Source organism: Pyrgilauda ruficollis, unplaced genomic scaffold (assembly GCF_017590135.1).
Source record: "Pyrgilauda ruficollis isolate IOZ18807 unplaced genomic scaffold, ASM1759013v1 scaffold29, whole genome shotgun sequence".
NCBI classification, from domain to species: Eukaryota; Metazoa; Chordata; class Aves; order Passeriformes; family Passeridae; genus Pyrgilauda; species Pyrgilauda ruficollis.
In genome coordinates this window covers 1,446,682-1,459,529 of record NW_024524266.1, presented here as the reverse complement: position 1 = coordinate 1,459,529, position 12,848 = coordinate 1,446,682, and the positions used below count along the sequence as shown (strand labels likewise).

The 12,848-nt window shown below is 39.9% G+C and overlaps 1 protein-coding gene across 3 annotated transcripts in view; it reads left to right on the top strand.

Moving 5' to 3' along the window:
* The window catches only part of COL4A2 (collagen type IV alpha 2 chain), a 139,887-nt gene that overhangs the window by 36,862 nt on the left and 90,177 nt on the right, over positions 1–12,848 (top strand). For all 3 annotated transcript variants that reach the window (XM_041472307.1, XM_041472305.1, XM_041472306.1), the window contains exon 4: positions 3,533–3,613. In XM_041472307.1, coding sequence (XP_041328241.1) covers positions 3,533–3,613 — 81 coding nt within the window. The remainder of the gene's footprint in view (positions 1–3,532; positions 3,614–12,848) is intronic.

The window sequence follows — 12,848 nt, the reverse complement described above, 5'->3', positions numbered from 1 at the left end:
TACTTGAGGGCCAGTTCTTCCAGCTTGATTACACAAATCCTAGAATACCATTCTGGTGCAGGCACACTTACTTGTCTTCATTTAACTGCATACTGAGCTAGTCAGGAGATTCATCTCCCCATCCTTACACTTTCTACAGGGGGTGGATCTCTTGTAGAAGCTAGTCACCTCCACCCACCTTTGTGGTTGAGAGAAAGCAGTAGGAGCTTTCTGGGAGAGATGCAGTCAATCAGTTTAAATGCCAGTATAAGGGCGTGATGAATCATGTCCTAGATCTGCCTGTTCTCTCCACTGACCAAAAAGGCTCCTGCTCAGATCAAAACAGCCACACTGGGTTGTCACCATTAGTATATGTTCCCAGAAATCTGTTTTCCTCAGGACATAAATAGTTGAGGACTTCAAGGTACATTGTCCACTGCTAAATTTGAAACTTTCAGGCTTCTTGCATTCTAATTATTGACTGATACATGTCCATTTGATTTCCCTTCATCTCAATTGTGGGCCCATGGGTATAATTGTTTTTAGAAAAATTCTCCAAGAATCCTTAACAGACTTATTTTTGAACATTAACAAGCTTGTAAACCATACTGTTTTAGACTGTAATCCCCAATAAAGTAAGATCAAACAACAATGCAGTGATCTTCAAAAAATTAAAAATATTCTAGATATTTGTAATAGTGGAAGATAGTAGAAAATGCTGCATGTGACTAAAAGTTCCCAGAGTCATTCCACTAGCAGTTAAAAAGTGAAGAGGTGGAAATTAGGTAATAAAGAAAGCCCAAGTATAATCAAGAAGCGTTATATTACTGCTGGTCTCAAATGCTTTCCCATTATGTTCCCTACCTTTGGAGAATCTTCCAGATTTTTCTTTTCATTATCTGCAGAATCTGTGTGCATAAAAGGATACAAAATGAGAAAATAATGGAAAAAAAAAAAAAAAAACCAAAACAAAAAGCTTCCTAAAATTGTGGAAGAAAACAATTGTGTCCCCATATTAGCTGCTGGTATTGTTACAGCATGCAAATGGAAATATTGGATGGTGGATAGTACACAAACAATGGACCTTGAACTTCCATTTGAAATAAGCATTAGCAGCCTCCTTCATTTTTTTCTTACAAGGGCACAAATATCTTAACATAGTTCTGATTCATTTTCTATTTTCTTCTTGACAACAGTTTACCAAATTTAGAGTCACTATGCTAATTAAAGAAATAAACTTATTGTTCTCATTTTTTTTTCTCAGTAGGAGAAACTAAAAACCCACATGATCAAATTACTGTATCTGTCTGTTACTCTTAGGCTGGGATATGCTGTTGTTTACAGCACCAACAAAAACAGATTCTAAAAGTTCAATATTTATTGTTACCAATGGCAGCACTACATAGCACAGTTCTCCTTAAAGTATACCCACATTCTCCAGAGGAATATGGTCACACAGGCCATACATCTGCACAGCATCCAGACAAATTAATAGAACTATTCTCAATTTCAGGAAAGGAACTGTGGGGAAAACGCCATTAAATGAAGGATACTGAGAAAAAGATACACATTTCATCTGCAAATAGCTTAATAAGAAATAAACACCATGGAAATAGTGAGTTTTATTTAACTAAAAAATAGACCAACCTGAGCAAACTGCTGGAGTTTATAAATTTGTCTTGATTTAATATTTCCTCTAAACAATAGCTTAAACATAAATCAGAATTCATAACATGACACAGAACTCTGCTACATCCATTAAATAATTTCCTGAATAAAACACCTAACCTAGGTCAGGGCATGGTTTCAGTTTGGTGGACTGCTGTGATCAGTATGAAAACCCTACCTCTTTAATTAAACATGAGAAATAAATATAAAGCTGAAACAAAAGTGTTTTAGTATATCAAAGTACTTAAGATACAGACATGAACCTTCTCATGACAAACATAAAAATTTGTTTTGGGAACTTAGTATTTCTGTGTGTTGTAAGATTAAGAGTCTGCTGTACAAATATGACCAAAGCAGGACTTAGGTAATGCTTGGTGCCTGCTCCATACCTTTTATTCATTTGACTGCCAGGGAGGTATCCCAATCCCAGAGCTTTGTTTTCAGGCAGTGTGAAGGTGGAAATGGATACCGGAGAAATGTGACCAAAAAACCTCAGGTGTTGAGTAGAGGATTGCTTAGAGCCTCATGGCAGCTTTGGTCCCCTCTCTGTTTTAGCTCCTTAAGTTAGCCCTAGAGGCAGGAATAGCAGCATCACTGTCTCTTTATGAAACAGCACAGCAGTTCAGAGCACCCATCCTGTTTTGGAGCCTTGTTTATATCACTTTCACTTCCCTTTCAAGAGATGGTGGGCTCAAGCTCTGAAGGAGGCAGAAAATGAAGGCACCATTTGCTTTAGCCAAGAGGAGAGCAAGTGACAGAGAACCTGACTCTGTACCCTGCAGCCGGGTTGCCTTGAGGTTTCATGTGAGGACGAGTGCATGTGAAATGCCCTGAATGAGGGATTCAGGTTTCCTGTAGCCACTAGACTTAGTCCTTCTCTTTTTTTTCTTCTGACTGCATTAATTATTCACTGTGGGCCAAGTCAGGTTCAGAAATAGTGGTGAGAAATCCCTTCCTCCTTTCCCAGGTTACTTACTAGGCTGCTGGGTCATTTTCAGGGGCTCAAAACCCTAAGCTCCAGTGGGCTGCAGGCTGGTCTTCACAACATTCTTAATCATTAAGTTACATTTGTAAAAGTCACACCACAGCATGCACAGCATCTCTGCTGTTCAGGTTTCTGAACAAGACTGACTGTGGCTGCTGCATTCTGTGCAGGCACTTGCATGGAATATAATCTGAGTTTGCCTGCCTGTTGAAGTCCATCCAAGGATTTCTTCAGAGCAGTGCATATTTTGTGATCCATATATTTGTGGCCCAGGCCAACGTGGTTGTGGTCAGGCAGGAGAGATGTAACTGAAGACATTTACTTAAGCTGGGAGTGACTTCTAAATCACAGAGGTTGACTGCTAGCAAATTTTTTGTTCCTCCAGAATAGGTAGCCATAGAAGAGGAGAAAGTAGGAGTTTGGCTCATGAATTTGAACATGATACCTACATCTTCCTTTATGTCCACCAATAAATATTTCAAAATACAGCAACCATTTGGAGCATGCATAGAAGGATGTGCTGCATTGTGACCTAGGACTTAGTCCATGTCTCTAAAGAATCCAAGCAGCTGCACTTCTGTGATACGATATCTATTGCATGTGTCAAAAAGATACATAAGATACTGCTCAGCATCGAGCTACAGAGTTTTGAAAATGTGGGGGGAAATAAATGAAATAACATTATATTTCTTGATGCTGATCTGCAAGAACTGGACAGCCACTCATGGCTGCTTCTAAGCATATATTGAAAAAGTTTCAGCTGTAAATCCTAGATCTGATCCTGGTCTTTGCTTCAGCAGTTCCCAGCTAATCAGTCTGCTAATCAAAGCTGATTGTGCAGTTTCAGATATTCTAGCTGATATCTTTTAACTTTTGTGTTATGTGTGTTCTGATTTGCAGGGTGGAAAGAAATACACAGGACCATGTGGAGGCAGAGACTGCAGTGGAGGATGTCAGTGTTTCCCTGAAAAAGGAAGCCGTGTAAGTAACATATTTTCCTGTAAATTGTTCTTGATGGTACAAGTTCAATGCTATATATTTTGCCTTAGGTGGACTTACATTAGACTGCTAAGAGTGCTAAAACCATTATTCTTTTTCAGGAAAAAGTTGTTGTTGTTTCATCTTACTTTCTCATAGGCTTGTAGATTTGAAGAAACGCTTTGTTGTGAATGCCTTGTTATGATATGTAGCAGGCACTTGTCTCAAAGATGAGGGCCAAGGGACCTAACAGCCATGACAAGCTGATAGATTAGAATGATGAGAAGATACCATATACATGCATGGGATACAGACATTTGATGATTTTAGAGATCTTTTCCAACCTAAATGATTCCATAATTCTGTGATTCTATATGATTTCCACTAAAGCAAGAGGGAACCATGCCTGCAAAACCTGAAATCCCTGCTGAAAGGGAACTGTTTAGAATTCCTGGCATCATGTTGTGGCTGATAGTCTGTTCTTCGTTTTGGGAACTAGTGAGGAATGAGGCAGAGGAAAGGAGATGGGGTGGAGGGGATTAGCCACCTGCCACAAAGAGCACTGAGAAATAGGGCAGGGCTCCTATCCTCTATGGCTTGGAGCCCTGGCTGGCAGGCTCCTTCTGTACAGCTTGGTCTTCTGCAGCTGAGACAGTGACTCAGCCTTTTCCATCCACCCATCTCTAAGAATAGGTCAGGCAAGAGATGTGGTGGCCGGTCATGTGCTAGTTCTGCTATCACAAACCTCATAAGATTTTTCAGTTCTCTGCCTTCCCTCCACACGGCCAGCCACCAGTTCCCATTCCCATTGCATTCCTCAAGCTTGACTCCACGTCTGAGTGGAGGGAGAGGTGGTAGGAAAGTCACAGTGTAGGTGGGAGGCAAGGAACATTGTTGTTTACAGAAGAAGTCCTGATGTCTCCATGGAAGTCAGATGATCCTGGGGTCACCCTGCCATGGGGACTGTAATGGTTATACTCCCATGGCCTGACCATGAGCTGCTCATGATCCGCTTTCCATTACAATAACCCAATGGCAACCTGATGATCTGATGAGCCATCCCCTGAGACACAGCTTCCCATAGGGCTCCCTCCCGCTGTTACTGCCTTACCTTCATCATCCAGCACATGAAGTTTGGCAAGTGCCTCCTGCCACTTCCCACTTTTGACTGAAAATCAAAAACTGATGCTGTAAAATGCTTACTAGAGTTCATGAAAATATCTGTTGCAAAACCACCAGCTTTCCGACTGAAATGTTTTTCATGCTCCTTATTGACTGAATGATCTTGAATTTCAAGTTGCCAAATGAGAAGGAAAAAAGAGGCAGTTAAACAAAACTAACTGCATAGGTTGGAAAAGCTGAAAATGTGAAAATACCACAGTAGAGAGGCAGTCAGGTGCCACTGACAAGAAGCTCTCTGTGAGTTGCTTCCTATCTAGATTGGGAAAGTGAGGGCAGATTTTATGTACTTGCTTACCACTCTCAGTTTTACCTCAGGGAAGTAAGTAAACCCACTTACTAATGAGGTTGGCCTCCCTTTAAATAGATACTCAAAAAGAGAAAAAGGATATGCTACAAAACATAAATTATATTATACTGCTTGTAGTTAATTGTGCAAGATGTGAAAAAGTATTGGAAAAAGGGATTTACAGAATTTTACACTTCAAAAATCATATTTTATCTTTCTATATTTTATTTCTCTGAAATGATACACCTCATTCTGATTTAGCATACACTGCCTGTATATTGTGTCTGCTGATCTCTTCAGATGTCACAACCTCTGTTAAACATCTGGTTTCAGGAACAAGATTGGCCTTTAGAGTCTAGTCAAGTTTGGCATAGCTTCTGGTCTCATGCTAATCCTCAATGGGAATATTTATTTTCACAAAACCTCTGTATAATCTGGCACGGCACACGTTCTCTGTTCGAGGTGACTCACTGCATGCACAATAGACGTCCTGCGTGTTTGCACTTGTAAGAGTGCCTGAAGCAGTCTGTCAGAGCCTGCTTCTGCAGTGACTCTGCAGCCCAGGAGCCACAGAGCTGTCACTTGCCTGGAACTCAGGTAGGAGCAGCACTGCAAGGGTCTGCAGCCAGCTGTCAGCCCTGCTATCCTCTGGAAATTCACACTGTCTTTGTGACAGGTCTAAAACCAGGCAAATTAAAAACATTTTCTTTGGATTGCTGCTACTGAATGCACATCAGGCTCTGTTGAATGAAGTGAATTCACAGAAGTGGTAAACACAATTACAACTATGTGAAGGTCTGAAGAAACGCCTGCTCTTTATTTATTTGTGCTTCTACTTCATTTGTTGTCATTGTAGTCTTAAGCTACAGCATTTAAGGAAATAGACTTAGCTTTATTTATTGTCTTTATCCAATAACTTTTGTTTTTAAAAAAGGGTTTTTTGCAAAATATGCCTACTGGTATCTCCTGGGACTCTGTGCTAGATGCAGAGAGGCACTGTCAAGATATGTGGAGATGCATCCTGGCTATGGTGATTTGGACCAGGTCTCCAGGTTCAGGGCATCTGGAAGCCCTGTGCTACTGTCTACCCTGCTTTTGGTTCAGGACTGGTAAGGATAGGCACAAAGACACAGAAAAGTTGAATCCTGCTTCACAGGGGCAGTTTTTAGGGGCAAAAGGCAGCCTAGCATAAATCAATGCACCCACCTAGCCAGCCTACCTGAAAGAGGTATGTGGTTTTAGCTTTTCCTCTACTCTGTTTTGGCTGGGCTTGACCCTGCAGCTTTTACTGGGCTCAGACACAGCTAAAATCCAGTGGGAACAGAAAAACAAAACAGCAGAAGCATCATCTGCCCGGTGTAGTGGTGGGGGAGCTGCTGCAGCCAAGCAAAAGCAGCATCTAGCCAGCACCCTCCCGCCTCTCATCTGAGCTACTCCCAGGGCTGTGAGGACACCTGCAAATGGCACTCTCTTCTTCATTCCCAAAAGGAAAGCCAGTCAAATCCGAACGTGCAGAGAATCGGGACATTCCTGATAATTGTGTTTGCAACTCACAGCAAATGATGAGTTGTTTCTTGGAGAAGTTTCTCCAAAGAAATGTCTCTTGGGCCATGCACAATCCCCTTGAAGTTCCTACCTCCAGTCCTGCTTTGTGATCAAATCTTCATAGCAGAAAGAGTAAAGTTCCTTCTGTAAGCTGATTTTGTTTTTCCCAGTCTTTAATGACACTCTAGTCTTTGTTCTTTTTCACTGCAGCCCAGTTATGTTCCAGTTGTGTTTACTGTTAGCTGGTTACAAATATCCAGTCTATCTAACCATACCTTGCATCTAGGTAGATGGCTGGAGCTGGGGCTGCAGGAGCCAGGCTTGGGGACCAGCCTCAGCCTCATCTCCCCTTCTCACAGTGGGCAAAACCTCAGTGGAGTTGCAGTGCAAATCAAAGCTCCTGAAAGAGTGTTCAAATCCACATTACAAGAAACCATAGTATAAGCCTCAGTTGAGGATGCAGAGTGAGAAGACAGAGGAAAGACAGCAGACTTTTCTTCCTGAGACAGATTCATCTTCTGTCTTCATAATTTTCTTCTATGGCAACTTTTCCTAAATTGTTGTCCTCCAAGAGACTCACCTTTCTCTAAGGTACATTTGGAGAGCACAATATAAGGAGTACACAGATGCCTGGGTATGAGGGGAAAGAGTAAAGGGAAACACTGATATGGTATTGAAATTCTGGTTTGAATGAAATGGAAAGCCTGGATTAAATGAATTTTTAAAAATCTGGGGTTTTTTCTTTTTTCCTCAAGATTTTTATTGCAGCTCCTAAAATCTTGAGATTTGTAGTTCTTTGCAAACCATGCATTGCTCAGAGAACAATATATGTACCTTACAATTTGTTAAACATTAATGCACTTATGTAGGAAACAATAACTCCATTCAGTACAATGGCCAACTGTTTGACCCATTGAAGTTCATAATCAGCTTCACTTCATAACCAGCCTAGAAGGCTTTATAGAAAGTGGAAGTGAGTAGAAATCTTCTTGATCTTTCTGTAGAGTGAGAAATTGCACTCTTTTGTACTTCCCAAATCAAGCATCTAACAATGGCTCAAGCCATTTAGCCATTGTTTTTGCAAGGGGCTGGAATAATGGAAACTGAAATTATAAGACAGCTTTGTGTCCCCCCCATAAAGGCCACTTCTTGGGAAAGCCCAAACATTTATTTTTAACCTAGACTGAAATGAATGTTCACTAGCAGTCCTTTACAGATAGCTGTTCTATTGCTTTCACTAATGCAGTGGCCAAGGGTAAGCTATTACCAGTACACCTATAATTACTTCTGTTTGCTTTTGGATGCTACACAGTTGGGAAATCTAGTGTGTGATATTTGCTTGCAAACATTTTCCATACAAGTTTAAGGCTTAACACATGGACTAGATTTAGATGTGTTTCTTCATAATTAAAAACAAGCAACAGAATAGAGCATACAAATATTCTAAAGTCAACTCCATTATTAAATTATAGGGAAATGTTTGAATCCAATAAAATAATTTTATTAACTGTTAGTGTAATGCATATCATAATTAACTGGCTTCCAGGCTGGTATAATGGCAGTAGCTCCTTGTAAGTCTGTTGGTGTAAACTGATACATCTGATGAAAACTGATAGTTACCTTTTTTTTTTCCCCTCCACAAAATAATAACATTAGAAGCATCTTCTTAGTTATTCATCTAGCTCACTATTCTGTTCCCAAAAGTGAACTACCATAAGAGATGATATTTACAGGGAGCACAGAGTTCTGGCAATTTTCTGCAGTCCATTCACTTGTACCCAAGATAATCCAATTTAAATGTTCCTTGTATCTGTGTTTCATCCTGAATTTGTGTAATCCTTTCTTGAAGCCACTGTAACTGTGTGTCTTTGCAACCTCCAGTGGCACTATTCAAATGATATAAATTATATAAATCACTGCCTGACCTGTTCTAAGCAAAGCTCCCTCTGGTTTCTTCACATACTCCCTATTTCCAGTACTGGGAGATTTCAAGTAGCTCTGTGTTTAGGTTACTCACTGTTTCCCTAATTTTGTAAATCTCAGTTATATTCCCTCTCAGCTTTGTCTTCTCCAAAAGGGTGAGTCACAGCCTTTTTAGGTTCACTTTTGAAGGTGACACTCAAGCCCTTAGTCCCTTTACTCTCTCTTCTGTGACAAACCAGAACTGCACCCATCCAGTTTGGTGGGGTCTTTCTGGATCTCCCAGCATGAGAAATCACCAGATCTCCCCATTCCTCAGCACCAGGATCACATTTAACAACCTAAGAGAGATTAGTATCATCTGTAGACTCAGATGTTTCAGTCCCTTCTGTAGATCACCATAGGAATCTTTGCAAAAACCAGTTACAGCATGTCTCTGAGAGGACCCACTGGTGTTATGTCTTCATTTCGAAATGTGACTATCAGGTACAATTCTTTTCTTCCTATCTTTTAACAGCCTTCAGTCCATAAGAGCACCTCTCTTACAACGCCAAGATAATTTATTTTAAAAGCTTCAGTGAAGCATTTTATAAGAACAGTTTTGAAAATCCAAATACATTGTAGTCACTAAGGCTTGCTTTACCGCGCTTATCCTTGAGCTCAGTAATTGGGTTCCTTAAGGTGGACTACTGCCTTGCTAAGCAGGAAAGTCAAATAAACTGGCCCACAGTACTCAAAGTTTCCTCTTGAGCCCCTTTTCCACATGGAAGCTCGGTTGGCACCAGCCCACTGGTGCAGTGGCAGTTTGTAATGTTGGGTTGCACACTTTGGCCGGCAGTTCTGCAGTTTCACACTTGACTTCTTTCAGAAGTCATGGGTGAATGTTCCCACTCGTGTTCACTTAGTAACATCTGCCTTACCTGTTTTATTTTACTTCCTTCATACTTACCTGAAATTATTCTGTCTCAAGTAATAGAGACCTTCAGCAGTAAAGAGCTCTGCAGAGAAGTCACCAAGTTTTCTCTGCTATGGCCTTACTGTCCCTGAGTGCCCCTTATGAGCCCTTGGCATCATGTGGTGCTGCTATTTCCCTTGATGGCTTCTTGTTTTCCTTTAAACAACTTTTTACTATCAGCTTGATTATCTTCTGCAAAATTTTCTCATTCATTTTTAGCCATCCTAGTTGCCATTTATTCTTGATCTGGTTTTTATGGGCTTTCCTGTTCATTTCAGCAATTTTTTAAATGCCAACCCTTTTGCCTACCTTGGTTTTTAGCCTCCTTGGTTTTTTTGGTTTTGTTTTTTTTTTTTTTTATGAGCTGCGCAGGGTTTTTATTGAACCATTTTACTTTCTTTTTGATATGTGACATAGTTTACTGGGATTTTTAATACAGTGTTTTTGAAAAGCCTCCAGGTTGCTTTAGGCGTCTTGCCTTTTTGACTGCTTTTTCAGGCTTTTACTATTTTTGTGATTTTTATGTATTTCCCCTTCTTGAAACTGGATATCTGTGTGATGTATTTGTTTGGCTTACTTTATCCCAATACACTACAATATTAAATTCAGTTCTGTTTTGAAGCTCTTGCAGAGCAGTTCTCCCAATAGTACCTCTTGAAGCAGGTCCTATGCAGCACTTGAGAGTAAACCCAGAGCAGCATTCTTTCTTATGGGTCTCAGTGTTTATTGTGCTAAGAAAAAATCAGTTAGTGGGTTCAAAACTTTTATTTCCTTGTCACATCTGGATGAGGCATTGTGCCTGACAGTATGTGGGTAGTTGGAATTGGCCAGTATTGCTACCTGACCTAGTTGTTCAGCTTCTCTAATTTCACTGAGTATTTAATTATTGGCGTCTTTAACAGAGGAATCCTAAATACAAACAAAGTCCTACCCTTCTGTTATTTCTACCCACAAGGACTCCTAATGGTCCCCTCCTCCCTGAGTATTTTTTTCTGTAACACTTTGTTGTAGCCTTCAAATGTGCTGTTTCCTTGTCTGTATCTTATTTTCTGTCGTTCCTGTAAATTAGATGGACTAGTCTATGTATGCTACTGATTATCCTCCTTTCACCAGCATGAGATGCCTTTTATGCCAGGGTTGTCCTTTATTGCCAGGTAGCATAATTCCATAATCTTATTCCTTAGATTTCTAGCATTGCTGTAGAAGCATTAACAATTTTGACCATCCTCTGTTGCAAGCACCAGTCAAGTGGAATTGTAAATGGTGTTATTTACCTTACCTATTCCATGAAGTTGGCCAGGACCTCAGTCGCCCACACAGCTGCCTTGAGTTAACCCCCTTGGACACCCCTGTTCTACCTTCCCTCATGAGGGGTATAATACAGAATTGTGACCACTGGTCACCATTGCCTTCTACCAGAACAAATTCCTGTCTGGCCATCTCATGGGCTCTGCTCCCTTTGCATTCAGCAGGCCTTTCAGTCCTCTCACCTGTTCCAAAACCAGCTCTCTGTGTCAACTCATCAAACCTCGTGCTGCCATCACCTGCTTTGTCCTCTCCTGGAAGGTTCGCTCTGTCCCAGGTGCATCCTCACACCCAGCAGACATTATAGTCAGCTAGAGCTTAGAGTTTATCAGGGATTTGATCCCTTCTTCCAGGCTGATCATCCACCTTCCCTCTGACTGACAACCATACAACCATACAACACATAAGCAACCAACATATCAAACAATACTTGTTAGATCAGCATCAAGGTTTTGTGGGATTTTTTTGATGGTCAGCAAGACAGAAATAGATTGGGAAATGTCCTATTTGCTCTCCAGTGTTTGCCATATACAAAGCTTTGGGAGTGAACTTGATCCCATATCTGCTGAAGTCAGATTCTGCAGCAGAATAGGATAGAAGTACCAAAAATTGGTGCTTCAAAATCTCACATTGCTTCATAGACAAGGTTAAGTCTCTGGAAAATTCCCAGAGGAAAAGCTGCCCTCTGAGGGAAGGTATTTGGAGGAGGTGTTTTTAATGGTAGCAGATTCAAAAATAAAGTGCCTATGATATTAATGAGCACTATACATGGGATGGGACGACACTCATCCTTATTTCAATGCTGTAATCAAGTCTGGTGTGGTACTTCAAGATTTAATTTTCTTTTTTTCTCTAGTCGAGGTAATAGAGGAGAGCAGCTCCATTGGCAAAAGACAGGAAAAGTGTTACTGTAAGATCTGTTTAACAGTGTGAAGCTAAATTCTGCTTTCAGATACATGTATACAGTTTTCTTTTGCACATGTGTGTGAGAGTGGTTTCAAATGAATGCTTTTTTTAAATTTATACTTTTAAAACTCAACCTTTCAAGGTCTTGCTAGCATACACAAATGCCTGAAGTCTTGACATTGTTCCATAGGCACCTAAATATTGGATATAAGACTTAATTACATTAATTGTCAGCAGCAAATAGGCTCACAATCTTTAGAGCTCACTAGCAAAAGCAGGCAGTGTACAGGTTTGCTTGACAAAACTTGAACTTTGTCAGTCTGAAACTTGATATCTTTATGACCTAATGTTTTATTTAATGAACATTGCTTTACCTGGGCTACACTGAAAATTAATCAACCATGTAGTGGGATAGTTATGTTGTTTGCTAATTGCTGTCCTTTAGTAAATTTGTCTTGACATTTTTTTGAGTGAAATATGCATGTTTCCTTTTTTTTTTTTTCCCCTAAGCTCTGTTTATACATGTTTAATCAACATCAGAGATCTTTTTGAACTGGTGGATGGAGATTAGATAACTTTCCCATGAGCAAGAAGCTCGACTTCCCATATATACATTCTACACAAAATCTAAGATTTTTGGGAAGCAGTGAAAGGTCTTCCTCAGAATCTCTTTCAAATTAAAAAATGCAAGATACATTAAAAAGCAAAGCAGGGTGTTTTGTTTCAGTACATGCAGGAGTGCAATTAAATCTTCACACAGAAATCACATTTTCATTTGTAAATGTTCAGAACACTGTAAAGAATATTTAAAAGATAAAATAAACTCAAACTGAGACTGTCTTTCAAATCAAACAAAATATGCATATTGACCAAAAATTATTTTTTCAGTCCTTGTTACCCTTTTGTTCTTTTGCAGAACATTTCTATTTCAACCAGATATAAAATATTGTTTGATTCCATAAGTAATGTATAGAAATGGTATTTATTTGTAATCCAAAGGAATAGAAGATTTTTTAAGCCCTTGATAACAATTTGCACTCCCTGCCTTTTGCTCCAGCCCTGAAAGCAAAATTCCTTTAAAGGCTTTTCAAATCAACTGTACAGAACTGTACAGAAGAAAAGAAGAATGATACTTTAAT